This window comes from Medicago sativa, chromosome 6 (assembly GCF_051527215.1).
Source record: "Medicago sativa cultivar Bolivia chromosome 6, Bolivia_mono, whole genome shotgun sequence".
Classification (NCBI taxonomy): Eukaryota; Viridiplantae; Streptophyta; class Magnoliopsida; order Fabales; family Fabaceae; genus Medicago; species Medicago sativa.
In genome coordinates, this window is record NC_140754.1 from 20,512,458 (window position 1) to 20,538,205 (window position 25,748).

At 32.3% G+C, this 25,748-nt stretch overlaps 3 protein-coding genes, 1 long non-coding RNA gene and 1 pseudogene across 19 annotated transcripts in view; 3 read left to right on the forward strand and 2 right to left on the reverse strand.

Moving 5' to 3' along the window:
- The first annotated feature begins 2,275 nt into the window (after positions 1-2,275).
- On the forward strand, positions 2,276-4,568 carry LOC146913575 (cation/calcium exchanger 2 pseudogene; annotated as a pseudogene). The gene has a single exon (XR_015013640.1). The product of XR_015013640.1 is annotated as a cation/calcium exchanger 2 pseudogene (transcript).
- Positions 4,569-7,198: 2,630 nt separating this feature from the next.
- Positions 7,199-12,618, reverse strand: LOC146913576 (uncharacterized). 14 transcript variants are annotated; one of them, XR_015013645.1, is made up of 13 exons: positions 12,339-12,618; positions 11,894-11,925; positions 11,707-11,741; positions 11,520-11,572; positions 10,998-11,067; positions 10,075-10,180; positions 9,756-9,853; positions 9,337-9,404; positions 8,844-9,022; positions 8,611-8,757; positions 8,413-8,488; positions 7,820-7,896; positions 7,199-7,683 (listed from the first exon to the last, which is right to left on the reverse strand). It is a non-coding gene; the product is annotated as an uncharacterized LOC146913576 (long non-coding RNA). The 14 variants fall into 14 exon arrangements; XR_015013647.1 differs by having other exon boundaries at positions 10,998-11,070; XR_015013644.1 differs by having other exon boundaries at positions 10,998-11,073.
- An 821-nt stretch (positions 12,619-13,439) lies between these two features.
- CAX7 (calcium exchanger 7) lies at positions 13,440-15,343 on the reverse strand. The gene has a single exon (XM_085716768.1). It carries the CDS (start codon positions 15,252-15,254, stop codon positions 13,494-13,496), a length of 1,761 nt encoding a protein of 586 aa, XP_085572894.1. The 5' UTR covers positions 15,255-15,343; the 3' UTR covers positions 13,440-13,493.
- A 1,079-nt stretch (positions 15,344-16,422) lies between these two features.
- On the forward strand, positions 16,423-22,049 carry LOC146913578 (replication factor C subunit 3). Its single transcript, XM_085716769.1, has 11 exons — positions 16,423-16,760; positions 16,849-16,959; positions 18,212-18,244; positions 18,557-18,725; positions 18,882-19,063; positions 19,988-20,124; positions 20,257-20,355; positions 20,527-20,596; positions 20,682-20,756; positions 21,182-21,227; positions 21,816-22,049. Exons 1-11 carry the CDS (start codon positions 16,677-16,679, stop codon positions 21,872-21,874), a joined length of 1,065 nt encoding a protein of 354 aa, XP_085572895.1. The 5' UTR covers positions 16,423-16,676; the 3' UTR covers positions 21,875-22,049.
- A 1,212-nt stretch (positions 22,050-23,261) lies between these two features.
- The window catches only part of LOC146913579 (uncharacterized), a 61,463-nt gene continuing 58,976 nt past the window's right edge, over positions 23,262-25,748 (forward strand). Inside the window, exon 1 of one of the 2 annotated variants that reach the window (XM_085716771.1) lies at positions 23,262-23,637. In XM_085716771.1, coding sequence (XP_085572897.1) covers positions 23,373-23,637 — 265 coding nt within the window. In that variant the 5' untranslated portion in view covers positions 23,262-23,372. The remainder of the gene's footprint in view (positions 23,638-25,748) is intronic. The other variant, XM_085716772.1, reaches the window with a different exon arrangement.

A 25,748-nucleotide genomic window follows, 5' to 3' on the forward strand; every position in this document is an offset into this window, starting at 1 on the left:
TTAACTGCAATTTAGTACCACATATATAAATCCTTTCACATGATCTACAACAAAGGTAGATAGTAACTGCAATTTAGTATCCATTCCTTTCAGGTGAACAAACTTCTGAATCAGACAGATAGTTGAATGTCTCTCTACTTGATTTATATCATTTTGCCTTTCAGTTTCAATGTATATAAATCATTTCACATGATCTACAGCAAAGGCAGATATTAACTGCAATTTAGTATCGAGTCCTTTCATGTGAATTATACGCACTTTTAAAAACTTGTTTTAAAGGAGAGATGTTCAAATTACGGAATATTACCATTCTTAGTAAATTTGAGAATGAAGTTCGCATAATCCAAATATTTGTGATGCATGGTTTAAGGCATGGGGTTCAGTAACGTATTTTATAAAAAAATTGTTCCGAAGGAAAAATGAACAAATTAATGAATATTGCACAAAAATTAAAAAACTTTATCAAAATATTTATGAAAGCTTTATCAAGAGCAGGAAAACAACATAAATTACATAATAGTTAAAATTATAAAAGTGAGCGCTACTGTCATAGAGTTACCAAAAAGGGATTAACACCAATATTTACATGACACAAAATGAACGAAAGAAACACATTAAACTCTTTAGCGTCTTGTGTAGGAACTTGGTTATTAATATTTTGACCGTTAAAAAATAAAAAATCTCTTTGACATCAAAAAAGTAATATCAACTGAGCAATATTCAGTCTCTTCACATATGCTTAGTAATATTCAGTCTGAAAGATTACATTGAAAGGATAGATGGTAAAATGACGGATAATTGTGAATCATTATAATATGTCAAAATATAAACCTTAAAAACTATGAACCATCAACTTAGTTTTAAATAGTTAAAAATAAAAAATTGTAAAATAGTTAAAAGTTTTTAAAAATATAAAAATTTGAATATAGTTAAAAAAATTGGTGAGGTAGCACTCAACCAAGCAACACTAAAAAAATTACATGCATTAGCGTAACAAAAAAACAGACAGACGGACATAAAATATTACTCTAAACGTTAATGCGTGTATATATTCGCGAGGTTGAAGAAAGGAGATAAAAATATTTGGGATCATTAAATGACATCGTGAATAAAAATATTTGTGAGATTGTGATGATTAAACGATATTGAAATTAAATATATAAGTGATAAAAAGATAATAAAATTCCTTTGAAAAAAAGGTAATAAAATTAAATGGAATCTCCTTAAAAAATTAATGGAACGGTTAAAAAAAAGTTAAATGGAAGAAAAAAACATAATGAAATATAATATTAAAAAATAAAGAAAAAGTTCCCGACGTGAGTTGAAAAGAGGTGCTTGTGAAATAAATTGTCGAGAAGTAGTTTTTTAAAGTAACATTCAACAGCTTCTGGTCAAAGCTCATTCCATTCAATTTTATGCGTTCAAAAAAAGTACTTTTTTTAGTAAGTAATTAATTGATATTGTATTCGGCCTAATTTCTCCTTAAAAATGTAGAGAAGTTTGAAAAAAGTCGGGTCAAACGATACCTTAATCTCCCACAAAGGCAATGTAGAAGCAATTGAATTTGGGAGAAAAAATTGAAAAATAGTTAAAAATATAAAAATTGGAAAATAATTAAATGTTATTAAAAATATAAAAATAAGAAAATAATTAAAAAAATTGGTTAGGGGCAAAAATGGAAATTCATAGGCCAAACCTTAAAAAAAAAAAAACTTGTCGAGAAGTAGTTTTTTAAAGTAACATTCAACAGCTTCTGGTCAAAGCTCATTCCATTCAATTTTATGCGTTCAAAAAAAGTACTTTTTTTAGTAAGTACTTAATTGATATTGTATTCGGCCTAACTTCTCCTTAAAAATGTAGAGAAGTTTGAAAAAAGTCGGGTCAAACGATACCTTAATCTCCCACAACGGCAATGTAGAAGCAATTGAATTTGGGAGGAAAAATTGAAAAATAGTTAAAAATATAAAAATTGGAAAATAATTAAATGTTATTAAAAATATAAAAATAAGAAAATAATTAAAAAAATTGGTTAGGGGCAAAAATGGAAATTCATAGGTCAAACCTTAAAAAAAAAAAAAAAACCACTTCCAATAATTGAATTACCAAAATGCCCCTCATAGGGGCAAATTGGTAATTTCAAGGGGCATTTCCTTTCTTATACATTTCCTTTCTTATATATATAAGTAGATTTGACTTTCACCATTCTCAAATTCTTCTTCAAAACTCAAAATACAAGTGTATATAGTCATTTTTTGTCACAATCTAAACCATTTGATAATGTGCTATCTTATTGATATCATTATTATTTTTACAAATCTAATTATTTTTTATTTGCCATATTGATATCCTCACTCAACCTCTTCACTCTCTACTTTCATACAATAAAAAAAATTCTTACAAAATCAAAATTTGAGTTCTATTCATTTCCTTCACTCTCTAGTTTTTTTTTCATTCACTGTTCTATTTCTTGTGTTCCTTTTTTTTAATTGTGTAATTTTTAGCATATGACTTTCCTTAATCAACAAGTTACCACCTTTTAGCAATTCTAGAAATTGAGTCTCTCTCTCTCTCTCTCTCTCTCCCCCACAAACACCATGGCTATACAAGTTTCTTGGTCCAAATATACTTTGTTCATGAACACCTCTTTCCTCTTGGTGATTTCTATTTTCATGATTATTCACTCTAACACACCAAAAGATGTTGTTATGGTTGTGAGGAACAACAAAAACTACTCTACCTTTGATGATGGAAGTGATGAACAAGGATGCAATAGATTAGACAACATAGATGACTACAAAACCAAATGTTTATACCTTAAATCCAACAATTCATGTGTCTCTCAAGGCTACATTGATTACCTTTACATTTTCTATTGCAAATTTGGAAAATTCCCTTTATTAGGTTATACCTTTTTGTTTCTTTGTCTCTTAATTTTGTTTTACTTGTTGGCAAATACAACTTCCTATTATTTTTGTCCTTCACTTGAAAAATTATCTAAATTATTAAAATTGTCACCAACAATTTCCGGGGTCACTCTTCTTTCTCTTGGCAATGGTGCTTGTGATGTTTTCTCTAGTCTTGTCTCTTTTCAAGAAAGTGGGACCCGCAATATTGGTTTGAACACAATTATTGGAGGTGTTTCTTTTGTGTCATGTGTTGTTGTTGGTATAGTTACCATTTCAGTTCATCAAAGAGGTGTTCATGTTATAAAGTATGCTTTTGTAAGAGATGTTTGTTTTCTAGTTTTTGTTCTTCTTTGCTTGCTTTGTGTTTTGATCATTGGTGAGATCAATTTTTTTGGAGCAATAGGTTTTTGTTTCATGTATGTTGTTTATGTAATTTTTGTTTATGTCTCTTCTACCAAATGGAAAGATGATGAAAAGAGTGATGATGGTGTTTCAAGTTATGGAAATGACATGAATTTGAATGTATCTCTTGTGAGTGGTGTGAAGAATGGGTCCATTGATTGTGTTGAAAATGGTATTCAAGAGTGTGATTTGAATATAGAGAAAAATTATTGCTTCATGAGATCTTCAATATGTAGAATTTCACTTTGTGCTCTTGAGATGCCACTTTACTTGCCAAGGAGATTAACAATTCCTATTGTTTGTGAAGAGAAATGGTCAAAGCTATATGCAATTTCTTCAATGATATTAGCACCAATTCTCTTATCTTTCCTATGGAACACTCATAAGGGATATAGTATTTCAAGCACAAATATTATTGTTTATGGAATTGGATTTTTAATTGGGATTATATTTGGTGTAATAGCATTTTTAACAACAGAAATGTTAGTGCCACCCAAAAGGTGTTTATTTCCTTGGCTTGTAGGAGGGTTTATAATGAGTGTGACATGGAGTTATATTATAGCTGAAGAGTTGGTTGGATTGTTGGTTTCAATTGGTATCATTTGTAGAATAAGTCCTTCAATTTTAGGGTTAACGGTTCTAGCTTGGGGTAACTCAATTGGTGATTTGATGGCAAATTTAACAATGGCTTTAAATGGTGGACAAGAGGGGGTTCAAATAGCAATTTCAGGTTGTTATGCTGGTCCTATCTTTAATACTCTTGTTGGATTAGGGTTTTCTCTTGTAAGTTCTACTTGGTTAGAGTATCCACAACCTATTGTGATTCCTAAAGATCCTTATCTATGGGAGACATTGATGTTTTTGGTGTTTGGATTGGTTTTTGCACTGTTGGTTTTGTTAAGAAAAGATATGAAACTTGATGGAGTATTAGGAGGAGGACTTTTAGTTATTTACTTCATTTCTTTGTTTTTGAGGTTGATTCAAACACAAGGGTCTCTCCAATTTTATGATATGCTGTAAGTTTAGATTCTTAGTATTTGTAAGATATAACATGTTTTAAATTTGTCATTGAGCACTTGTAACAAAGATAGATAGGTGTAACTTTGTTAGTTGTATCTTTTCAAGTTCTCTTTTGTACCTAGCTTTCATGTACATCTATACCATATTGCTAGTCTAGATAAGGATTTCTATAATCTGTTGTATTAGTGCTTATTTATATAGGATTTCTATAATGAAGTTTTTTTACAAGTTCTTTTTCTGTATATTTTATAAAATATTTTAGATACTTTTTACAACTTATTGACATAATATTAGATATTTTTTTTACAAGTGTTTATGCCATAAAATATTTGTATATGTTCTTTCAAGTGCACACTTATTCAAATTCTTCTAGAAAAGCATAATAGTTTTCGTGACTTTTAAGATATAAAACCTTGTTACTTTTGAATGCATTTAGTATACCACTTTACAACTAAGTATATGTTTGATTATGCGAAACGTTTGCTAAAACTACGGTGATGTAAAAGTTTGGTTTTGTAGATTACGTATTTTCACGATGAAAATGTCTCATGACACGAAAATTGGATTGCAAACGTAGTTCCAAAAACATGCTAAATTGAACTAATTAAGGATTAATTATTAACTAAAAATACTACTCCCTCCGTTTTAAAATACATGTCCAAGTCAACCACTTCACATATGCCAATGCACAATTTTGACAGTTAATATTTTTAATTATCTGAAGTAAAAAATTATAAAAATTTAATATTTTGAAAATATTTGTCGAGACAAATCAAACAACATCTTACATTCTAATATTTGTATTTATACATTAGTTAAAAAATATGGTCAAAGTAAATCAAATGAATAGTGCACATTGCAAAAATTGGACATGTATTTTGAAACGGAGGGAGTAATGTTTAGATTTATCATAATCATAGATGCAAATGACAATGAAATTTTTTTAAACAATGTTACTAGTTGCAAACCCGTGCTTCGCACGGGGGTTAGCTACTTTTTTGACAAAATATTATATCGGACAGATAGATTGCGAAATGACAGATAATTATAAACCATAACACAATATTTAGAGTACTCCTGCATCACGGGTTAGAAAATGAAATGTTCAAAACGGCTTATCACGAGTAACAAATGAAAACGTCAAGGACTTTTTTTGTAGAGAGAGATACAAAGCAAGTTGCAGCGAAGACAACAATTGAGAAGGCTAAACGTGCATTGGAAAAGTAGTGGCTTTCAACAACTCAATAATTGTAAAGTTAATTTAGTAGAATAATTGTGAACTATGTACTTGATCTAATCCACCACCCCTGCACTATGCAGAGTCAATCTAACCTCGTGGGTACCCACTATACGGGTACTCGTGGGTATTCAGGTATCCATGGGTACCCATGGAGTTTTGAATTTATTTATTTTTGGTACAAATAAAAACTTTTTTTAATTACAAAAAAACCTCAACTTTTAAACATTCATACATAATCCGTTCAAAATTTCATAAATCATACATAATCCATAGGAAATATAAAATACTTTTAATCACATCTAAATTTAAACAACAACAACAATAAAAATAATAACAAAGAAAATCTTGGGTCTGTTCGGATTGATTTATATAAGCATAAATAGTGGCATAAGCACTTATGAGACTGTTTGCGTATGACATGTCTATAAATTGCTATCATCTCATTTCCAAAAGCTCTAAAAGATAGTTTATGAAAACAATTTAAGCTTATATGAAAACAGTTTGACTTTATTTTATATATAATTATAGAAATATCTTTATACATACACACTTATATGATAGAAGTTATGCCATATGGATATATTTAAATTGTTTGTCCAGCCCAGACATAAGACAAAGATAACATTTCAAGACCCACCTCCTGTCAATATTTTGTCTTGGAGAGCCTTGCAACCATGTACATTGGCATACTTATAACGAATGCAACTTATTCCACACACTACAGAATAACTCAAAATCCAACCACTGTGTGGGAATAGGAGAAATTGAATCGTCTTTGCCCAGAAGGAAAATACTAAAGCAAAAACCCTCTAGATGACTTAAAGTGCAAACTTCTTTTTTTTTTGTTGAAGGATTAGAGTGCAAACTTATAGTGAGAATTTTTACTCAAATTTTGGCATTCATGATATATGAAAGACACAAGGAAAATTTTTCAAATTCAGTTTTAGAATGATCTAAAAACTTCCTTATATTCCCCTACCACTTATATTAGGTACAACAGTAGAGAGATCCATTTTGTGACAACAGAACATCACCACAAGAAAACCTCCTGGTCTGAAATCAGGGGAGGTACAAACTAAGCTAAAAACCGCATGTTACATCCATCTAAGATACAAAACGACCTTTATGAGGTGGAAAGCGTTTAAATCCAATTATGATTCAATGCTAAAGCACATGAAAATTATGGAGTACATTACAATTTCTGGTGAGTTCATTTAAGGTTCAAACTGTTATTAATAAATCCAATAGAAGAGAAGGGTAGAGATAAGAAGGGTATCTATTCACAACATAGTAGCAGCTGTGCAAAACTACTCTCGAGCAATATAGTCATGTTACATACAATCTACATTGCCAAACCCAGAATAAGAGAGTAAAGAAGGCCACAATTCACAATCCGTCCAACAAAGAAGACCTTTAAGTACATTTTGAGTATTTGAACTCATATCTTAGGTTGAATGTACAATCATGAATAGCCAAAAAGAGAAAGTTAGATGACAAAGATTGAAACACATGTATATATGAAAGAACTAAATCAATATATTATAAGTTTAAATAGTATAAAGCACACATTTGCAATTTTGATTCAATATTTAAAACAAATATATAAAACCTTCTAAGCTAAGAAAGGATATACATATATATTTGGTTCTGGGTTTTATTATAATTTGTCATCAATTATTAGTACAATATGTGTTCGGTTTGATAAAAACAGAACAAAAACCATCGAAAAACTACCACAAAACAACCACGGAGAATAGCTGCACATAATACCCTTAAAAGCTATACCCGTGCATCCAATTGTAACCTAAAGAGAATGCAAAAAAAATAACCTCTCGTAGCACCATAACTGGACCAGAACATAGCGAACCCACTGCAAAAATCGCAGAGCAGTAAGCAAGTCCAACACCACTCTAGAACATGTTCACCTTTCACCCAAATGTGTCATTTTGTTTACCTGCTATGATAACATAAAAATTGGAAATTCAATCAATTAAGCAACATTATTCATAAAAAAAAAGGTCTAATGAAAATTAGAGATCATCTGATGTGAGTGTCCTGAAATCCAACTCAATCTTCCAAACACCGCAATCGCAATCCATAACTATTAAAAGGACCCTGTTTACAAATTCACACAGCCAGGATACCATACAACTACTTCAAAGATCTTATGCATACAAAGTTGCAAAAACACAAGCAGATATTGCCATCAATAAGTGGGAACAATGATTAAAATCAACGCAAAGAACCTCACCAGCCCAATATGAAGAAAACCTCGCATCCAAAGTCCAAACCATGTCAACAGAAAGATAACAGGGACTATACCAGTGGCTAATAAGTAGAATATGACAGCAAAAACAACCCGTCAACAATTTTTACTTACATTGATACTTCACATACAAAACATTCATTCAAACATAATCTTATGTTTTTGAAACCAATCTAACATTGAATCAAACATGGCATTTTTTGTTTCTTTTGGTGAAGCTCTTATTTGAGATTGGAATTATTCTAAAAAGAAATCATCAAACAGGTTTGACAACTTAGCTACTAACCTCAAACCCCACGCTGCTCAAACTAAATGAAAGTTTGTCTTGCATTCCATTTAGTTGTACAAATTGAAGTTAGTATGTCACGCTTTCAATTCCCTATTCGTATGATTTTGTAGCAGAATTTTTTTCATGAATAACCTTTTACAGGGACTAACCAGATTATTTGATTGCATTGATGTCCCCAGGGGCAACAAAATTAAAAGGGATACTATACACATAAGTTTTGCATAAAAAACAAAGAAGCAACATAAGGAAAATTATGCAACTAAAGTCATGAAGAGATATGAAAACTCACAGTTTACAGCTGAAAAATAATAACTTCAATCAAATCTAAGCACCTCAAAGCCTATGCCATAACTGTCAATGGGTTTCTGCAAAATAATAACCTCATTCAGACCAAAATACTTCATCTACAATAATAATAATATCAATGCTGTCTTGAAACCATGAATGCATCTTCAATCCCTAATCAGAAATCAAATCTAGAATATACCTTTTTTTAGCCAAGACTACACATTATTTTCATATTAAATATCCAGCTTTTGGTTGTGCTACATCTAGATTGAAGGCCATGGATAAAAGCATCAGAAGTCAGAACATAAAAAATGAGGCAGAACCTTGTTACCTTTCCTTGGCCATGCTGCAAATCGAAAGCAGTATAACAATCAGAAGTATAAAAATATCAATTACTCATGACAGATAGCTAAAAGGGTCGTTACAACTTACCTAACAGCAAAATAAAATGCCTAAAGGATTCAAACATCTAAGAAAGGATATTTTTAGATATCGGTAGTTGTCCGGTCGTACCCAAACAGTTAGATTCCAGAGGAAAATGCACCTAAGATCAAATATTTCGAGCCAGCTTCCATGGAAAATTACAATTCTGCAGATTTAACCCAATTTTCCTGCATGAAACATGTCAAAATTCATCCAAAAACAGTCCCCAAACAGCCCAAACCAGTTTATTCATCACTACCTACAAAACTATTCGGATTGAGCAACATTTTCGTTCGCGAGCCTTCAATATCCAGCTATAACTCACAACATACAAGCAGCCATCTATTCATTTTAATACTTTAAAAACACAGCTAAAGTTCCCTCAACCAATTTGCTGATAAGAGAAGTAAGAATTATACAAAACCATAAAGTTAAATATGATGACGGTAATACCAATTCAAAACAGTTCTCAACAAATAAAATTCCTTTTGAAACATGGTACCTCAATCTCATGAAAGTCAGTGCGATAGCGTGAGAGCCCATCATAAGCTGTAAATTTAGTGAAGAAACCTACATTCATACCATTATACAGTTAGAAAATGGTAATATAAATGAATAAAAAACAACAGATATAAGATCATGCCAGTTACATTGTTGGATTTCATCTTCTATTTTAAGACTATGTCGTCACTGTGAATAAATTGCACCAAGTTTTAAAATATTGAATTAAGCATTATTGATGCTCTTCACCACCTCACTCAAGTACAATTCAAAATGTACATTATCAAAGCAACAAAGAAAATCACCATCGAATAAAAAACAAATTCTGGAAAAACCCAAAACCAAAAAATCAAACCCTCAATTAAACATAGTATCTAATTGTTAACATGGTATAACAATTATCAAATTCTGGTTAAATACCCTCAAATTCTGGTTTCACATATTGAGCAAGATGTTTCAGTCCCAACACGGTTGATTGCAGCAACAAAGTAACTATTTGCTATTGCAGCATTTCGTGCCTGAAAAACAATAACACCTATGAGCCATAAAATCATGCCAATTTTCTTATTATTTTTAGTCATTTATGAACTAATTTCCAGCTGAATGTCAACCTGTAGGTATAAGCATAGAATAATATGTCATGAACATTAAGAAATACTCAGAAACCAATCTAAGAATCAGAAACAATAATTAGTAGAAAGGAGTCTAACATGTCTTCCATTAATACAAAACAACTGACCTCTATTGGCCACATAGGTTCGCTGAGTTCACCAACGGTGGCAGCAAGGTTGAAAACAATTTCTGCACCATTTAAGCCAAAAGCTAACCAATTTAAACAATGGTGCCTACAATAACATATATTAATGGCAATTTTTCCAAATGTTGTTTGAAATACCCTAATTCAGAAAACAAACTGAAAAATCAATCAATTTTTTTTTGCAAAATTGAAGAGACCCAATTCAAGAGAACCTGATAAAGAAGCAAAATTCATCACAACTTTTTGTAAAAAATTTATATTTAAAATCTCACTTTCACAATCTCAAAATCCAATCTACCAAACACTATCCATAACAGATTGAATCAAACCCCAAACCCACCACAAAAATTGGATCCAATCCAACAAACTCAACAAAAAAAAAATGTCACTTTCCAACCAAAATACAAAGTTGTACAAAAAAATTACATTCCCGAACCTCTTCCACTATTGAAAGTGGCTATGCCACTATTGTGGGTTTTAATAGAGAAAAAGGCCATGAAATATCAAAGGGATTAGAGTGATAGATTAGTTTTCATTAGTAATAAAAATTTAGATGGATAACTCTTATAGTCATATCAATCATAAGCTTCATGGAGCAGTTGCATGTCTGCTAAACAAATTCTGGTTAATTGTTATAACATGCTATATTTTCAGTCCTGCCAGTTGTAGTATAGCAACCTATGAATCAGAATTTAACAACACTTGCTTTCATACAAAACTGAATCCAAATATTTAAAATATCTAAAAAAAAACTGAAGCAAAATCAATCCAAAACTACAAACACAACACTCATTTGTACAAACTTCCACAAATCTAATTTCTATCCACCTTTTACTGCATGAAAATGAAAATAGAAAATCATACATCATAGAAATTCAAGCCATGATTAAAAACCAGGATTATACCTTCAATTTGATTGCCTCTCCAACATCATAAATAGAAATTCACACCCTTGCTATACAGATGAGCTTGTCACTGCTTCTAGAACATAACAATGTCAATAAATTTGCAAGCTTAGTGGAACCAAATAAAACAGAAAAAACAGAAGAGGGGATTATCTAAGAACAACTGCAGCTAAAGCTAAACATTAATCCCACCCTCCACACAAAAAATCTAAAAAATTTCTACCAAAGCATAACAAATAGTAGCAACCAATCATAAAAAAATTCAATGATTAATATTCATTCCAAAGGTTATTCAATTTTTTCTTGTTCAATAGTCCTCCTAAATAAAATTATCCAGCAACCTGCAGTAGGGAGGAATCTCAACCAATAATTAACTTAGTTTTTTCAGAAGTGCCATATTTACATTTGACCATATACTGACATTTTAACTCCCTAACTACCTAGTGCCTAACAGAAATAAAGTTTCTTCAAACTACATAGTGTCTAAATACTGCATATGAATTACCAATACATATGAATTACCAATGCAGATGAAGAACAAATCTGATTTCTCAAATGCCACATTGTGTACATGCCTAGAATTTATCATGAAGTTCATCAGAATTCATAACTACATTATATAAATGTATATTCAAAGAATCAATGGTAACTATTTCAAATTTATTTCATTAAAAATTATTTAAATTTCTTGATGACATGATAGTGTTACCTGAATGCTATGACTTCAACAAACTCTGTATCAATCTGCAACATCAAAGCAGCTAGCATCAAAAGGAAGTCTTCATTTTAAGCAATTGAAACCTATCATGCAACCTTATGAATAAGTTCAACATAAGGCTTTTTTAATTTAATTTACATCAAAACTTAGGAATATCTTTAAGTTAAATCAATCTTACCCCAGTTTCTTCCTTCACTTCTCTTACAGCTCCTGTATAAAGCAAAATTAAAGCCGAAATTCACCCAGAAAATAAGAAAAAAATGCCATACACAAACCCTTAACATCAGATTGAAAGAAAAAACATAAATTCCAACCTAAATTAACAAAAACTGATTCAATAAAGCATTTTTAGAGACATGCATGATCTTAGATGAACAAAAGAGAGAGAATAATGATTGTACAAAAAAATAATTGAACCAAAATAACAACCCAGAAAATTAAACCAAAATCTCTCAATCCATCAAAACAAACACAACATACAGACCAAACAAACACTGAATCAACCAAGCTACATAAATAAAAGAGGCAAAACAACAACAAAAACAACACAAAGAACAGACATGCAAGCAGAAAAAGAAAAAAAAACGCGATGATGATGATGATGAACAGAACAGGAACCGAACCTGAGAAATAGAGCAACCGGAGAGAAAGACGAGAAATACCGGAGAGAAAGCAATCGACGCCGCCGTTTTTCGCAGCAGTTGTGACGGAGGAGAATTCTCCTCCCTTTCCTCCCGTTCCCGTTCGTCCTTCTTCTCCCGTTTCTTTCTCTCTCTTTTTTTTTTTTGCTTTTCACATATATATAGGGCAGGGGAGCTTCAATTTCTAATTTACCAAAATGCCCCCTCAAGGGTAAAATGGTAAAACGCACGGACAATTATTTTCCTATCTAGTTTAGTAGATCTCTACATTTGGGCAATACACACTGCCTTTTGCTTTGGTTACAAATTATATGCGTCTTGGTGAATTATTGTTGATTTGGTTCACTGCCTCTAGAGGTTCACAAGTGATAAAATATTTGATTCTTGAAAGCTTGCGTGATAAAATGAACAAAAGTATATAATTAGATCTCTTGATCATTTAGTCCAGAGTTTGATTCTTATCTGATGTGTATGAATGAGTCATGTTAACCAGTGCCTCGAGGAAGTTAAAAGAGAAAGTTTTAAATTGAAGATGTCACTTTTTATACTTTTAAGACCTTGAATGCACAAATTTCAATGCAACGTTACCACATTTGGCTTCCTTAACCAGTGCCCCTGGTTAACATTTCCCAAAAAATATTTGTTGAGAGATGACAACCAGTTAAATCAAGATCAGTTATCACGAGATGATTAGTCCATGCAGATACATGTCGAAAATATATTTGGTTTATATACAAAAGACCAAGTTAATGCAACAACAACAATAGAAAGAACATATGCAAAGATGTAAAATGGGTATGTTTGGAAAAATAAACACTTGATACAAATTTAACTTTTTTCTTATAAATGAAATAAACAAATCCAAAAATTATTTTATAATATAACAATCTTAGAGGATACTTCTTCAATAATTCAACTCATACTATGTTAATAACCATATATTTGATTCAATTCCATCTTATATTTTTCATACTTTGACTAATGAAATTATATAACTTTGTTTTTGTCAAAAAAATTCAACTCATACAACTGAACTACTCATTCTCGACTTTAAATTATGTAGACAACAATAACATAACTCAATTTCATGAATTAGACATATATTTTTTTCCATTAAAAAGTGCACAAGTCTACAAATTAATTAAGAGCACCAATTGCCATGGCTAACCTTATAAACAAGAAACAAAGGTAAATGGTCAAGAGACCAGCTCCTAAAAACTTATCAAGCCTCATATTCTTCTTAACTAAAACAACAAGTGACCAAAGTACCCCTACCATCAAAAACAATATTGTCCCCAAAAGTGAACTATCCTTAGGAACAACATAAGAATTAGGGTATTCACCCCATGCTGAAAGAACAAGAGGTAACCCTAAACCCATCAAAATATTGAACATAGGACCAGCATAACAACCTGAAACAGCAATTTGTGCACCATCAACACCACCATTTTTAGCCATAGCACCATTTGCTATCAAATCACCTAGAGAATTTCCCCAAGCCAAAACGGTTAGCCCTAAAATTGAAGGACTAACACCAATTACATATCCAATTGAAATCAAAAGTGAAACAAGTTCCTCAGCTATTATATAAGTCCATGTCACACTCATTGAAAATCCACCAGCTAGCCAAGGAAACAAACATCTTCTTGGTGGTCTTGTACTCTTTGTTGTCACACATGCCATGTTTCCAAAGACAATTCCAATTAATGATGATGTTAAATATGCAACTAAACTACTCTTTGGATCCACATTTTCCATTTGTGTATTGCAAAGAATTGCGAATAAAATCGGTGCTAAGGTAACTGATATAACCGCGTATGGTTTCGACCAGTTTTCTTCATTCACAACCGGTATAGTGAGTTTTCTTGGTAAACAAAGTGGTAATTCAAGTACTTCTAGAAACTTCCACAAGTAATAGGTACTAAAAATTTCTTTCTTCTCCTCTTTTACTTCAATACTTTGTAAAATCGGTTTCTGATGAGAATCATTATCATTATCAGTATCATCGTCGGCATAACCTAATAATGGTATGCCGGATTCAACTAAATCATCACAAGATGATGAAGATTCAACTTCTTTTTTGTCAACTTCATAGATGAAATGTGTGGCCGAGACGGCACAGACATAAAGAAAATAGATAGAAAGGTAGCAAATTGAACCAAAAAGACTAATCTTTCCAATGGAAATGATGATAAGGAGAATGAACAAAGAGAAAAGGAAGAAAATGACATCTCTAATGAAACTAGCTTTATCAACTGAAACTTCATTGGAACTAACTATAAAACTTATGATGCCTAAGACAGCTGTGGAAACAAAAAATGCACCCCCCAAAATGCTATTTAAACCAACTGCGCCATTGTTTGAACTTGTGAAAGAAACAACACTAGCAAAGAAATCAGGAGCACCATTACCTAGAGAGAGTAATGTTACACCAGCTATGGTTGGAGAAAGTCTTAAGATGTTAGACAAACCTTCTAGAGATGTGCAAAAGTAATTTGAAGCCGTGTCGGCTAAAAGATAGAATAAAATTACTAGCCATAAAACAAGTAGTGTGTGACCAAGAATTGGTGAATTTCCAAGGTTACAATAAAAGATTTGAAGATAGTTTATGTAACCTTTTGATCTACAATCAGAATGTGTTTTGACATAAATACACTTAGAAGTGTAATTTGAGTAATTGTGAAGTTCTGAGCATGAATCAACGATGATGTCACTAGTGAGAATTCTAGCATGGTTGAAGAGTTTTGAGGAAACATGATGAAAATGAGAATTAGAATTTGAAGGATTGATATAAAGTTTGATGGAAAAAAATAGGATGAAGAGGAAGGATGTGTTGAGGACAAGAGTGAGTTTTTTTGGTTGTGATTTGGAGTTGGAAGTGAAAGTATAAGGTGCCATTTAGAGTAGGTAGGTTCTTGAGGATATGTTAATGGTGTGAATATATAGAGAATTGAGAAGATTTGTTCACATGATATGATGAATTTATGATTTGGAATTTGGTATATATGTTGGTTGAGGTTAGAATAGAACATGCATGGGAAGTTCCAAAAAGAAAGGGACCTAGGTATAAGAAAATGACAGATAAAGAAAGTTCAATTTTGAAGAGCTTTTTTAGTACTACATTTAGCATATACATACAAGAACATTTATCTTGTATAATCCTTAATTCTAAATGCAAGTAGACATATTAAGAAGTTTCGTATAGTGTCTTTTGGACTTATGTATGAAAATGAAATTACATGTCAAGAAAAAATTTGAGTAGAAAGTTATCTATATTGTCTCAAATTTGCCATGAAGGAAACTTCCTTTTGTTTTTATTTTTTTGACTGATTGAAGGAAACTTCCTAATAATACCAAGAAAAAAGAGTTTGTGTTAATTTTTTGTGGGTCACCATATTTATTTGTGTACTTTGTGTGTTTGTGTTACATCACCATATCATGTGAGTGAATTGTCCCATTGGTTGCACTTGCATCACAAGTGAAGAGGTGTCATGAATGAAGTAATTAAAGGAGTTCTAATAAAAAAAAAAGTAATTAAACGAGTGAATCGAAAAATTCTCGACATGGCAGTCATCGATTAAAATAAACCTTATTATTTTTAATTGACAAATATATGTTTGAAATTGTAAAATAACATTTAAAAAATAGTTCATATGTGGCACGTTAACTAGACATGTCACATTGCATGTTGATATCACATCAAAGTAAGTTTACTGCAAACTAATTTATTTATAAAATTTAGCTATTCTAAGGACAAATTTCTATAAGAGAATACGTGGAGCACGTAACGTGGCTTCAGACCTCTTATCGAATTTTCTCCATACCCAAAAATCATTGGCCTAACTTCCAATCCTGACCATCACTATTAGAAGTCCAAATCTCTTTTTAATCGCATCAATTCATGTATGTTTGGTATTACAATGGCTATGTTAGAATAGCGACGATCCACGTGATTTTGACATATCCATCACGAAAGCAAACATAGACTTCATTGTTGGTATATCGAACTATTTTTAACATACATCATTACCGATATAAATTTTCCTCTGTAAACTTCTGAACAATTGTCTTATGATAAATTTTTTATTATCATTTCTCAATAAATAAACTAAACAATTAAGTTCAAATGATTAATAAACTTAGACGAATGACGAATTGGTCACAAGAACTGAGTTCAATTAAGACCTCTATGAAATGGAGGAGTAACACAAAATACATAGATTGAGTTAGTGTCTTAGTGATCATCAGCATCAGCATCAGCATATAAAAGGCTGTAGTTTTCCCGCCACCACAATTTTGACACAGTGAGAGAGAAGAACGATGTTGTGGGTAGACAAGTATCGTCCCAAAACCCTAGACAATGTTCTAGTTCACAACGACACCGCTCAAAATCTCAAAAAATTGGTAATTTTTCTCACACATTTAATCTCCTTAATTGTGTTTCTTATACAACATTCTTGTAATTTTTGTTAGGGTTTTTTTTTTATTGCAGGTTTCGGAACATGATTGTCCTCATTTGCTGTTCTATGGTCCTTCAGGTTCTGGCAAGAAAACCCTAATCATGGCTCTTCTCCGCCAAATGTTTGGACCTGGCGCTGAAAAGGTTGTTTTTTTTGTTACTTTTCAGTGTGTTTGTTTCAATTAGAATGTTTTTTTTTTTTTAAAATAAAAAGTACACACTTGGGTTCAAATTTTTTTTTTTTTTGGGTCCATAGACGAAGTGACAATCACTACCTGAAACTCACACACACAACTGCAATGTCTTGGGTTTGAACTCGGGTGAAGGTGTTCAGTTTATCATTATTGGCATTGTCAGTTGAGCTAGGCCTTATGGACCACCTGGTTCAATAATTGTAAATATAAAAATAGGCTCTTTGTTAAATAGGGTTTTAAACTGTGATCGCGATAACGGTGACATGATTTTTTAATATTACATAGAATTGTTGTCAAATGCAGCTGATGTGATCTTAGGACCTGTTTGGATTGGCATATTTGAGCTTATCTATTGACATAAATGTTGTGAGATTATTTGGGAGAACTTATGAAAACAACTTATGACCTGTTCATAAGCTATTTTCAGCTCATTCTCGTAAGCTCTTTGTAATAATTTAAGAAAATAGATTATAGCGTATTTGAAAAAAATTTAACTTTATTTTATCTTTTGCTATATAAATAACTTATACATAAGTGCTTATCATAATAAGTGTTTGTGCTATGAAATGAACTTCAAATAAGTTGTTTATACAAACAAGGACTTAGTCACGATTGTGGAGATATCAAAAACCTTAATGTCGTGACTTAGATAGTGGACTTTTTATCAATACCTTGCTCGATAGTGAAAACAAAATGTGTTGGGATAGTCTTAACTTTTACGGACAGTGAGGGTCTAATGTGATTTCTAGATAGTTGAGGTTCTAGACAAGAAAAATTAGAATAAAGTGTATCTAATTAATTTTGAAGAATGTAGTTGGTTTTTGGTTTATTCTCTTAGAATGGATACTTGTGTAAGCACCTTCCCTGTTGCATTACAAATAAAAATTTAAGGTTTAACTAGAGAAATTTAATTAGTTCCCCTGTTGTCTTTCTCATTTGTTGTTATAATGTAGCTTTAGTCTTTGATTGTTTGTTGTTAAGAGTGCTACATTTGATGAGATAAGGCTCGAGAATGTGTTTATAAGTGGTGGGTAGTTAGTCATCTCCTTACAAGCTGGTTTTGTAAGAGTTGAGTTAGGCCCGACTAAAATTCTAAGATTTGTGTTTATAGATATCATGCTCATGTTCGATTTACTTCTGTTTACTTCTTGGTGCTGTAATTTGTTTCCATTTTAAATCGTCTCTGTTGGTTGGTGTTTCAGGTGAAGGTGGAAAATAGGACATGGAAAGTAGATGTAAGCTTCATTCTTTCTCAAACTATACCCTTATATTTTTGTGTTGTCGTTGTGAACTTGTGAAACACTTACATATGTATTGTTTGGGAGTTTCGATGATTTTGCTGGTACCCTTAGTAATTTGTGATGAATAACACTTCATGAAGTAGCACAGCACTCGTTCAGCTTTAAGTTATTATTCTTGGTGGTGCCACTGTTGAGGCAATACTTTGAGTTGTATTTCGTTGGATTTGTTGTGTACACTAAACTGAATCATTGGTTTTCATTTGGCTTATTTATTTTAACTTTGAAGTACTGCGGAATTGGTTTCAGGCTGGGAGTAGATCTATTGATTTAGAACTGACAACACTATCAAGTGCCAATCATATCGAAATGACTCCAAGCGATGCAGGCTTTCAGGACAGATACATTGTTCAAGAAATAATCAAAGAAATGGCTAAAAATAGACCTATTGATGCTAAAGGGAAGAAAGGATTTAAAGGTAACATACTTGCTGTCTGTGTTTTCATACTATATCTTAGTGCTTCCATCTTCGCTTGTATGATACATGTTTAGGTCTACCAGCATTCACGTTACCTTTTTTATCCGTTAGTTTACTTCATTTTTCAAGCTGATATTTCGTTTTCTTCTCTATCAGTGCTGGTGCTTAATGATGTGGACAAACTCTCTAGAGAAGCCCAACATTCTCTCCGCAGAACGATGGAGAAATACAGTGCTTATTGCAGATTAATTTTATGTTGCAATAGTTCTTCAAGAGTCACAGAAGCCATCCGCTCCCGTTGTCTTAATGTACGAATAAATGCACCAAGTGAAGAACAGGTTAGTAAATTTTAAATCTGCAACAGTGACATTGGAATGAAAAGAATTATGTTTGTTTTGGCTTTTTTCAAGCATTGGGACGATTGTTTTTTCTGGCAGGGTTATTAGTAGTAAGCTGTTTAATTGTTTTCCATATTATTTTCATATTTTGCTTGTTAGTTATTTCCCATAGATGAATGATGTTCTATCACATGGTTGTTGGTATTGCAAGATGATAGTAGGTTAGGTCCATACTTCATAAATTTTTTATTTTTGTTTTTTTCAATTTGTTAGGAGTTATTCCATGTTAAGACATATTATGACATGCTGGTTAAGAAACTCAGAAAGTTAGTTTCCGTTTTAGATCGGCGTTGTCAACTGCGGGTCACGTAAGATAATAGTTTTGTTCAAATTCCTCTATGTTATAGTGCTAATGCTATAGCCTCGCTATTTGACAACATTGATGGGCATATCACGGCCACGGACAATAGTGATTTGTTATGCTTTAGTCCACTTGAAAACGTTGATTTAGATTATAGAATGCTTTTGTAGTTTTAGTGAAGGGCTTCTATATCACTTTCTGGGATTCGGCCGCGGTCTCTGTTATAAACATTGATTCGGCCAAGTTCTCTTTTATAAACATTGTGGTTAGGCCAAGTACTTCCTTGAAAACTAAAAAAAAGCCTGAATATGGATGGGATAGTTAGGTTATTTGACTCTGATACTGCTCTCCTTATTTTTACTCCAGTTACTATAAGGATCATGCCAAAGGCATTCATAGGATTCCGAACTTTCTGTATAATATTTATCAAATGAGCATCCACCATAGAATATGATGTCAATGGACTATATTTTGTTATTTTATATACTTTCTACTCATATTGTCTAGCATATCCATTTTATAAGTTGAATGTTCATCTTTACTAAATATTTGGAGTGTGGCAGATTGTTGAAGTTTTACAGTTCATTGGTAAGAAAGAAGGGCTACAACTTCCTTCTGGTTTTGCTGCTCGTATAGCAGAGAAATCAAATCGGAATTTGAGGAGGGCCATATTATCATTTGAGACTTGCCGTGTCCAACAGTAAGCTCCACAAGCTTCTCAATTAATATGTGATGCTTAATCTCAGATCTTCACTTACTTTTCAAAGATTTGTTTTATGGATAACTATTAACAGCTATCTCTTTTGCATGTTGTAACATGTGTTACTTGAAGGTATCCTTTCACTGACAAACAAACAATTCCCCCAATGGACTGGGAGGAATATATTTCAGAAATTGCATCCGACATAATGAAGGAACAGAGCCCAAAAAGGTTTGCACTTTGCATATAGTTTTCTGATTTTTCATGATAAACAAAATGTTATACTGAACCTTGAAGTTAATCAGTTTTATGAATCACCTACCCGAATATGCTGTCAACTATCTTTTACTTTTAGTTACTTACATGCAATGCATCTTTCATTTCCCGTGTTATATATTTTAGGTTGTTTCAAGTTCGAGGAAAGTTGTATGAGCTTCTAATCAACTGTATTCCTCCAGAGATAATTTTGAAGGTAAATGTGTCGCTTTAAGCTGTCCCTATGTAAGTTTGTTTTTTTCCGTTCATACTTGACTTTTAACATCATTTTGTTTGTTCAGAGGCTACTTTATGAGCTTTTGAGGAAACTGGATGCTGAACTGAAGCACGAAGTTTGCCATTGGGCAGCATATTATGTAAGTGCAAGAGTTCTGGCCTGCTGTATTTGTTTTACATAAATTTGTAAACTCAAGCAATAGTTCGTATGTAGTTCTGCTATGCACTTTTGGTGTATTAGCATTCATCTTCTTAATTGTTCTGAATCTTTGCACAATCGTTCAAATATTGGAAAGTACAAAGTCAAAATCGGCCAATAACCAAATTCCTAGTGAAAATAAAAAAAAAAATCTTATTATTTTAAGTAATATTAATTATAAGTAATATAAATAACTATGTTAGTCATTATTCTTTTCATTTTATATGCACCCCTCTCCCCACCATACACTCCTCATTTCCTTGAAATTAAATAAATTCATAGGTAAAGATTTTGTCTACCCTTTCTTACTTCTATATTGTTTCTAAGTATGGAGTTGCTGATTCTTTTTTCCCCTCATTGAAACAGGAACATAGGATGCGCCTTGGACAAAAGGCCATTTTTCACATCGAAGGTGCTTTGAGTTTGACCTTAATGTGCAATATGAGATTTACAGTGACATCTTTTTGAGCTTATGTGCTGTCTATGCATACTTAGTATAAACCGGTCACGATTTCTAATTCAAACACTGTCTATATTTACTTTTGGGATTGATAAGGACTTGCTATTTTGGGATGTTTGAGTCTCACGTTGAGTAGTATCAAATGCTTAGTTGAGTATTTAAGTAGCATGGCTCTTCCTCTTTGATAGCTAAAGTACTTGGATACTCATCAGTCTACGTGTGTGTTTACACCTACATGTTTATAAAAAGTAAATATGGGTTATAGCACCAATATGGTGTGGCAGAGTTGACAGATGACTAGAATCCCTAAACATGTGGTCCAGGAAAAATTTGAAACTAATGTATAGAAGAACATTTGTTGAAAAGATTAGTACTTTAAATAGGTCTTGGTGCTTTGAGAGATTTGTCTCTGCTCTCAGCCATAAACATGGATTATAGCAATAAGTTTATACAAAGTGGGTATAGATTGGGATATAAGTTATTGCTTTATACAATATCTAATTGATTGCTGACCATCTTTTTTTGTCTCTACATTGGCAGCATTTGTGGCCAAGTTCATGAGCATCTACAAATCTTTCCTCATTGCAACATTTGGCTGAATGATGGTTGTTTGTTTTTCTATGCTACATTTTGATTGTATTAATTACTGGATATTTCACTCATTCTCTGTATAAGGTTTATTCTTCTTATATGCATACTGTAATTATCATGACTCGAGATTATGATGTTTTGGTTTGTAGAGGTGTTAACTTATATTCATTCTCTGGTTATGTTTGATTTTCCTACCTCCCCATCCCCACCCAAGTTTTCCATTTGAAGAGAATCAGTTTTAAAAAATAACTTATGTGTAATTCTTGATTTGTTGTTTCTTTCTTTAACAAATGTTTAATTCTTGATTAAAGCATTAATGGTATGTTTGGATGATGAAATTTAGATGTCTTAGAAGAGTAAAATTATGTTTCATATAAATGTTTTCTAAATTTGAAAAGAATAGTATTAAAAAACAAAAGTTATACTGACGTAAAATTTAAAACACAATATACTCGGATCGATGCATTAGTCTTTGCAGTTGCGTGTAGAGAATACCTGGTTGTTACGATTTGGATTTTGTTTTGTCAATGCCTTAATGTCTTCTGAAAGTTCAATATGTATCCTTAGTCATAATTTATGGATGAGGAATGTCCTAAATGTCCTAACTGACAATCTTTTTGATTGTATCGTTGTATTTTAACATTTCAATGAATGAATGTTATTTCCTCCTCTTAAAAAAAGTGGAATTTCTAAAAAAAAAAAAAAACTAGAATTGACAGTATTTGTAGAAATGATTATGCTTATAACTAAAATTTGTAACTTTTAGCTTCTACAATTGATTATAACATTGAATTTATTGTTCAATTCACTTTTATCCAAACAAAAGTTACAGTAATTTATATTCAACCAACTCTTAAACAAGTCAATTAATTCTTAATCAATTCTTTTTTTTTGAAGGAAATTCTTAATCAATTCTCGCCATTGCAGTAATTTATATTCAACCAACTCTTACAGTAATTTATATTTAATTTTTAACGCGCTGTGAGAAAAGATATTTATTTATCCATTGAAAAAAAAAGATAAAGAATAAAATTATCTTAAACTCTCTCGGTCATAACATAAGTGATCTAATTTGATTACGTGTACTACTTTAATGATATACTTTTACTATATTTTTCTTCTATTATATTAAAATAAATAGTACTAACATATTTTTTGCAAAAAAAAAAAGTACTAACATATAAAGATGTTGAATTTGTCTCTAGATATTTTAAAAAAAAAAATCAATTTTTTTATAACATTATTAATACATAATTCAAAGATATTTAAGTATAAAAATGTGCATTAACATATATAAAACATACTTCAAAAAAAAAATATAAAACAGTCCATTAAATCATTTATTTTGAGATAGAGAGTAAAAAATAAAACCCAATCCTAAAATACTAGTTAGTTATTTAAGGATCAAAGTTTCTGGACTTGAAATAAACAACACAGGTACGAAACCAAAAAACACAATCTCTCTGTCTCACATCAAAAGTCAACTCAAAACTCAAAACACGATCGATGGCTGAAGAAGAAGATGACTCACCACAATTCCTAGAGGTTACCTGCAGAACCTCCGGCAAGACACTCCGGTTTGCTCCTGGAACCGATGCGGGATTTGCGGTGGCTCTGATAAACCGAAAACTCAAAGGAACCGTTCCAATAGCAGCACATATTGAAGCTGTAAAAGATGGAAAAGAAGAAGAAGAGACAATCGCTTTTGGACCAAACGCCATTCTTTCCAATTTTGGTCATAATTGGAAGCTTCAAACTGTTCTTTCTTCTGGTATGTTAATTTCTACCTCATTCAATTTTCCATTATCACCAATTTCTTGAGTTTTTTATTATTACTTTTACCTTTTTTTACTTAGTTATGAGTTTTTTTTTTTTTTTTTTTTTATTCCTAGAATTTTAATGTTTATGTTATTTTAATTTTATCTATTTGTATGTATAGTCAATAAATTGAGTTAAATATATTTGTTAGCGCTGTATGATTATTATATTTTAGACTAGTGTGGAATGGTATTTTCATTCACATTGATAAATCATGTAAGAACCAACACGAGAATAAAGTAAGCGTAGCGTAGCGGAGATGATGATGTTGTGTTGGATGTGTGGTAAGACTAGACGGGGTATGATTAAGATATGACAACATTAGAGAGATAGTTGAGGTAGCACTTGTAGTAGAAAAGATGGTGGAAAATAGGCGTGGGTGGTTTGGGCACGTGAGAGAAGACATGTAGATTTTATAGTAAGGAGAGTTGATCAGACGGAGCATAGTCAGATTGCAAGAGGTAGAAGAAGACCTAGAAAAACTATAAGAGAAACTATTAGGAAAGATTTAGAGATTTATGAGTTGGATCTAAATATTGTTTATGATAGACCATTATGAAGTAATTTGATTCATGTAGCCGACCTTACTTGGTGGGATAAGACTTGTTTGTTGTTGTTGATTAATTAGGTAAGAAAAGAAAAATTTCATTCTCATGCTATAATTAGGATCATTACAAGCAAGTTTATTCAGCCGGGCAACAAGCCATAGAATGGGTACAAAAGTTAGTTAGAGGCAACAAGCCAATTTTCATATTCTAACATCCTATCTCCAATTACAACAAACTGTGGTCACTGGCTCACTGCAGACACAGTTTGACTATTAGCGGTCTTGCAAAAGTCCAACTTGGCCCTATGATTAGTAAGCATTTGCAGATAGGATAGTATACTGAAAAATGATTCAGCCACAATTCTCTGCACACATACTGTGATTTTCCACACAATGTTGTTGATTCTATGACTATTTTCACAAACAACTCAACAACACCCTTTGTCCATACTAATGTTAAATTTGGTGGTTTTGGTGGAGATTCGGTGGAGGGATGACATCCTCAAGTAGTTGTGAATAAGAGATCCTTTGGCTTGTATGATTTTCAACGTCTGATGTAACTATGGTCCCTACTAACGGCGGTTGTTTTGGGGGAGGGCTCACAACTAGTGACAACGAAGAAAAATATATTGTGATGGGTTTATTTTCATTGGACTCACTATAGGAAGAGGAATGAGAAGATAAATCCAATGTGAAAGAGGAGCCCACATGAACAGGGTCTAATGGGAGAGTTGACTTCCTGCGTGACAGGGCTGTGGGGGAAGCTTGTTGCAGGGAGGAGGAGAGAACAGAAAATGGTGGAGAAGCTACCTGCGTAGCAAGGAGTACGTGGTTCCGGCGTCGCAGGGAGTATGGCGATTTCGGCGTTTCTGTCCACAGAAAGCGGAGAGAAGGTTGAATGGGTGAGAACGTCGCAATGTGAGGAAATAATGAGCATTGATCAGTTTGTCGTGGTACTAAGTGAGGAAGGAAAGAAGAAACGGGTGAAAATGGTCTTTTTCACCAAACCCGACCCATTTCAACAAGGCCCTACAAAATGGCCAGCCCAACACGAAAAACCTAGTGATCCTGCTTGAAACTCTCGACCTTGACTGCGAAAAGTAATTCTGGCGACCTTCCTCTGATCGCAACACGAATCCATGAGGGTGACCCAGCACTCGATCTCAACTACACTAACAACAAGGGGATTGGAATGGAATTATACGCCACAAATCCTACTAGGGTGAAACCCTAGCAGAGCGACGCGAGAGGTTGTATGTTATTTACATGGGAACTATTTGATCAAATTGAAAATCAATGAATAATGTGATTTAGGCTATAAGTCAAATAATTGAGGGCATCAAGTTATTATTCTGTGATTGACTCAAATCTAACGTTAAGGGTTTAACTTTTGTATTTCAATTAGTTGTGTGTTCAACCCGCTCGTGTGTATATAGTTTTATCTGTTATATTTTGATGAGCGTTTTCTTTTTTAAATCTTTTGAGTACATACATTTAAGCATAGTTTCAGAATTTAA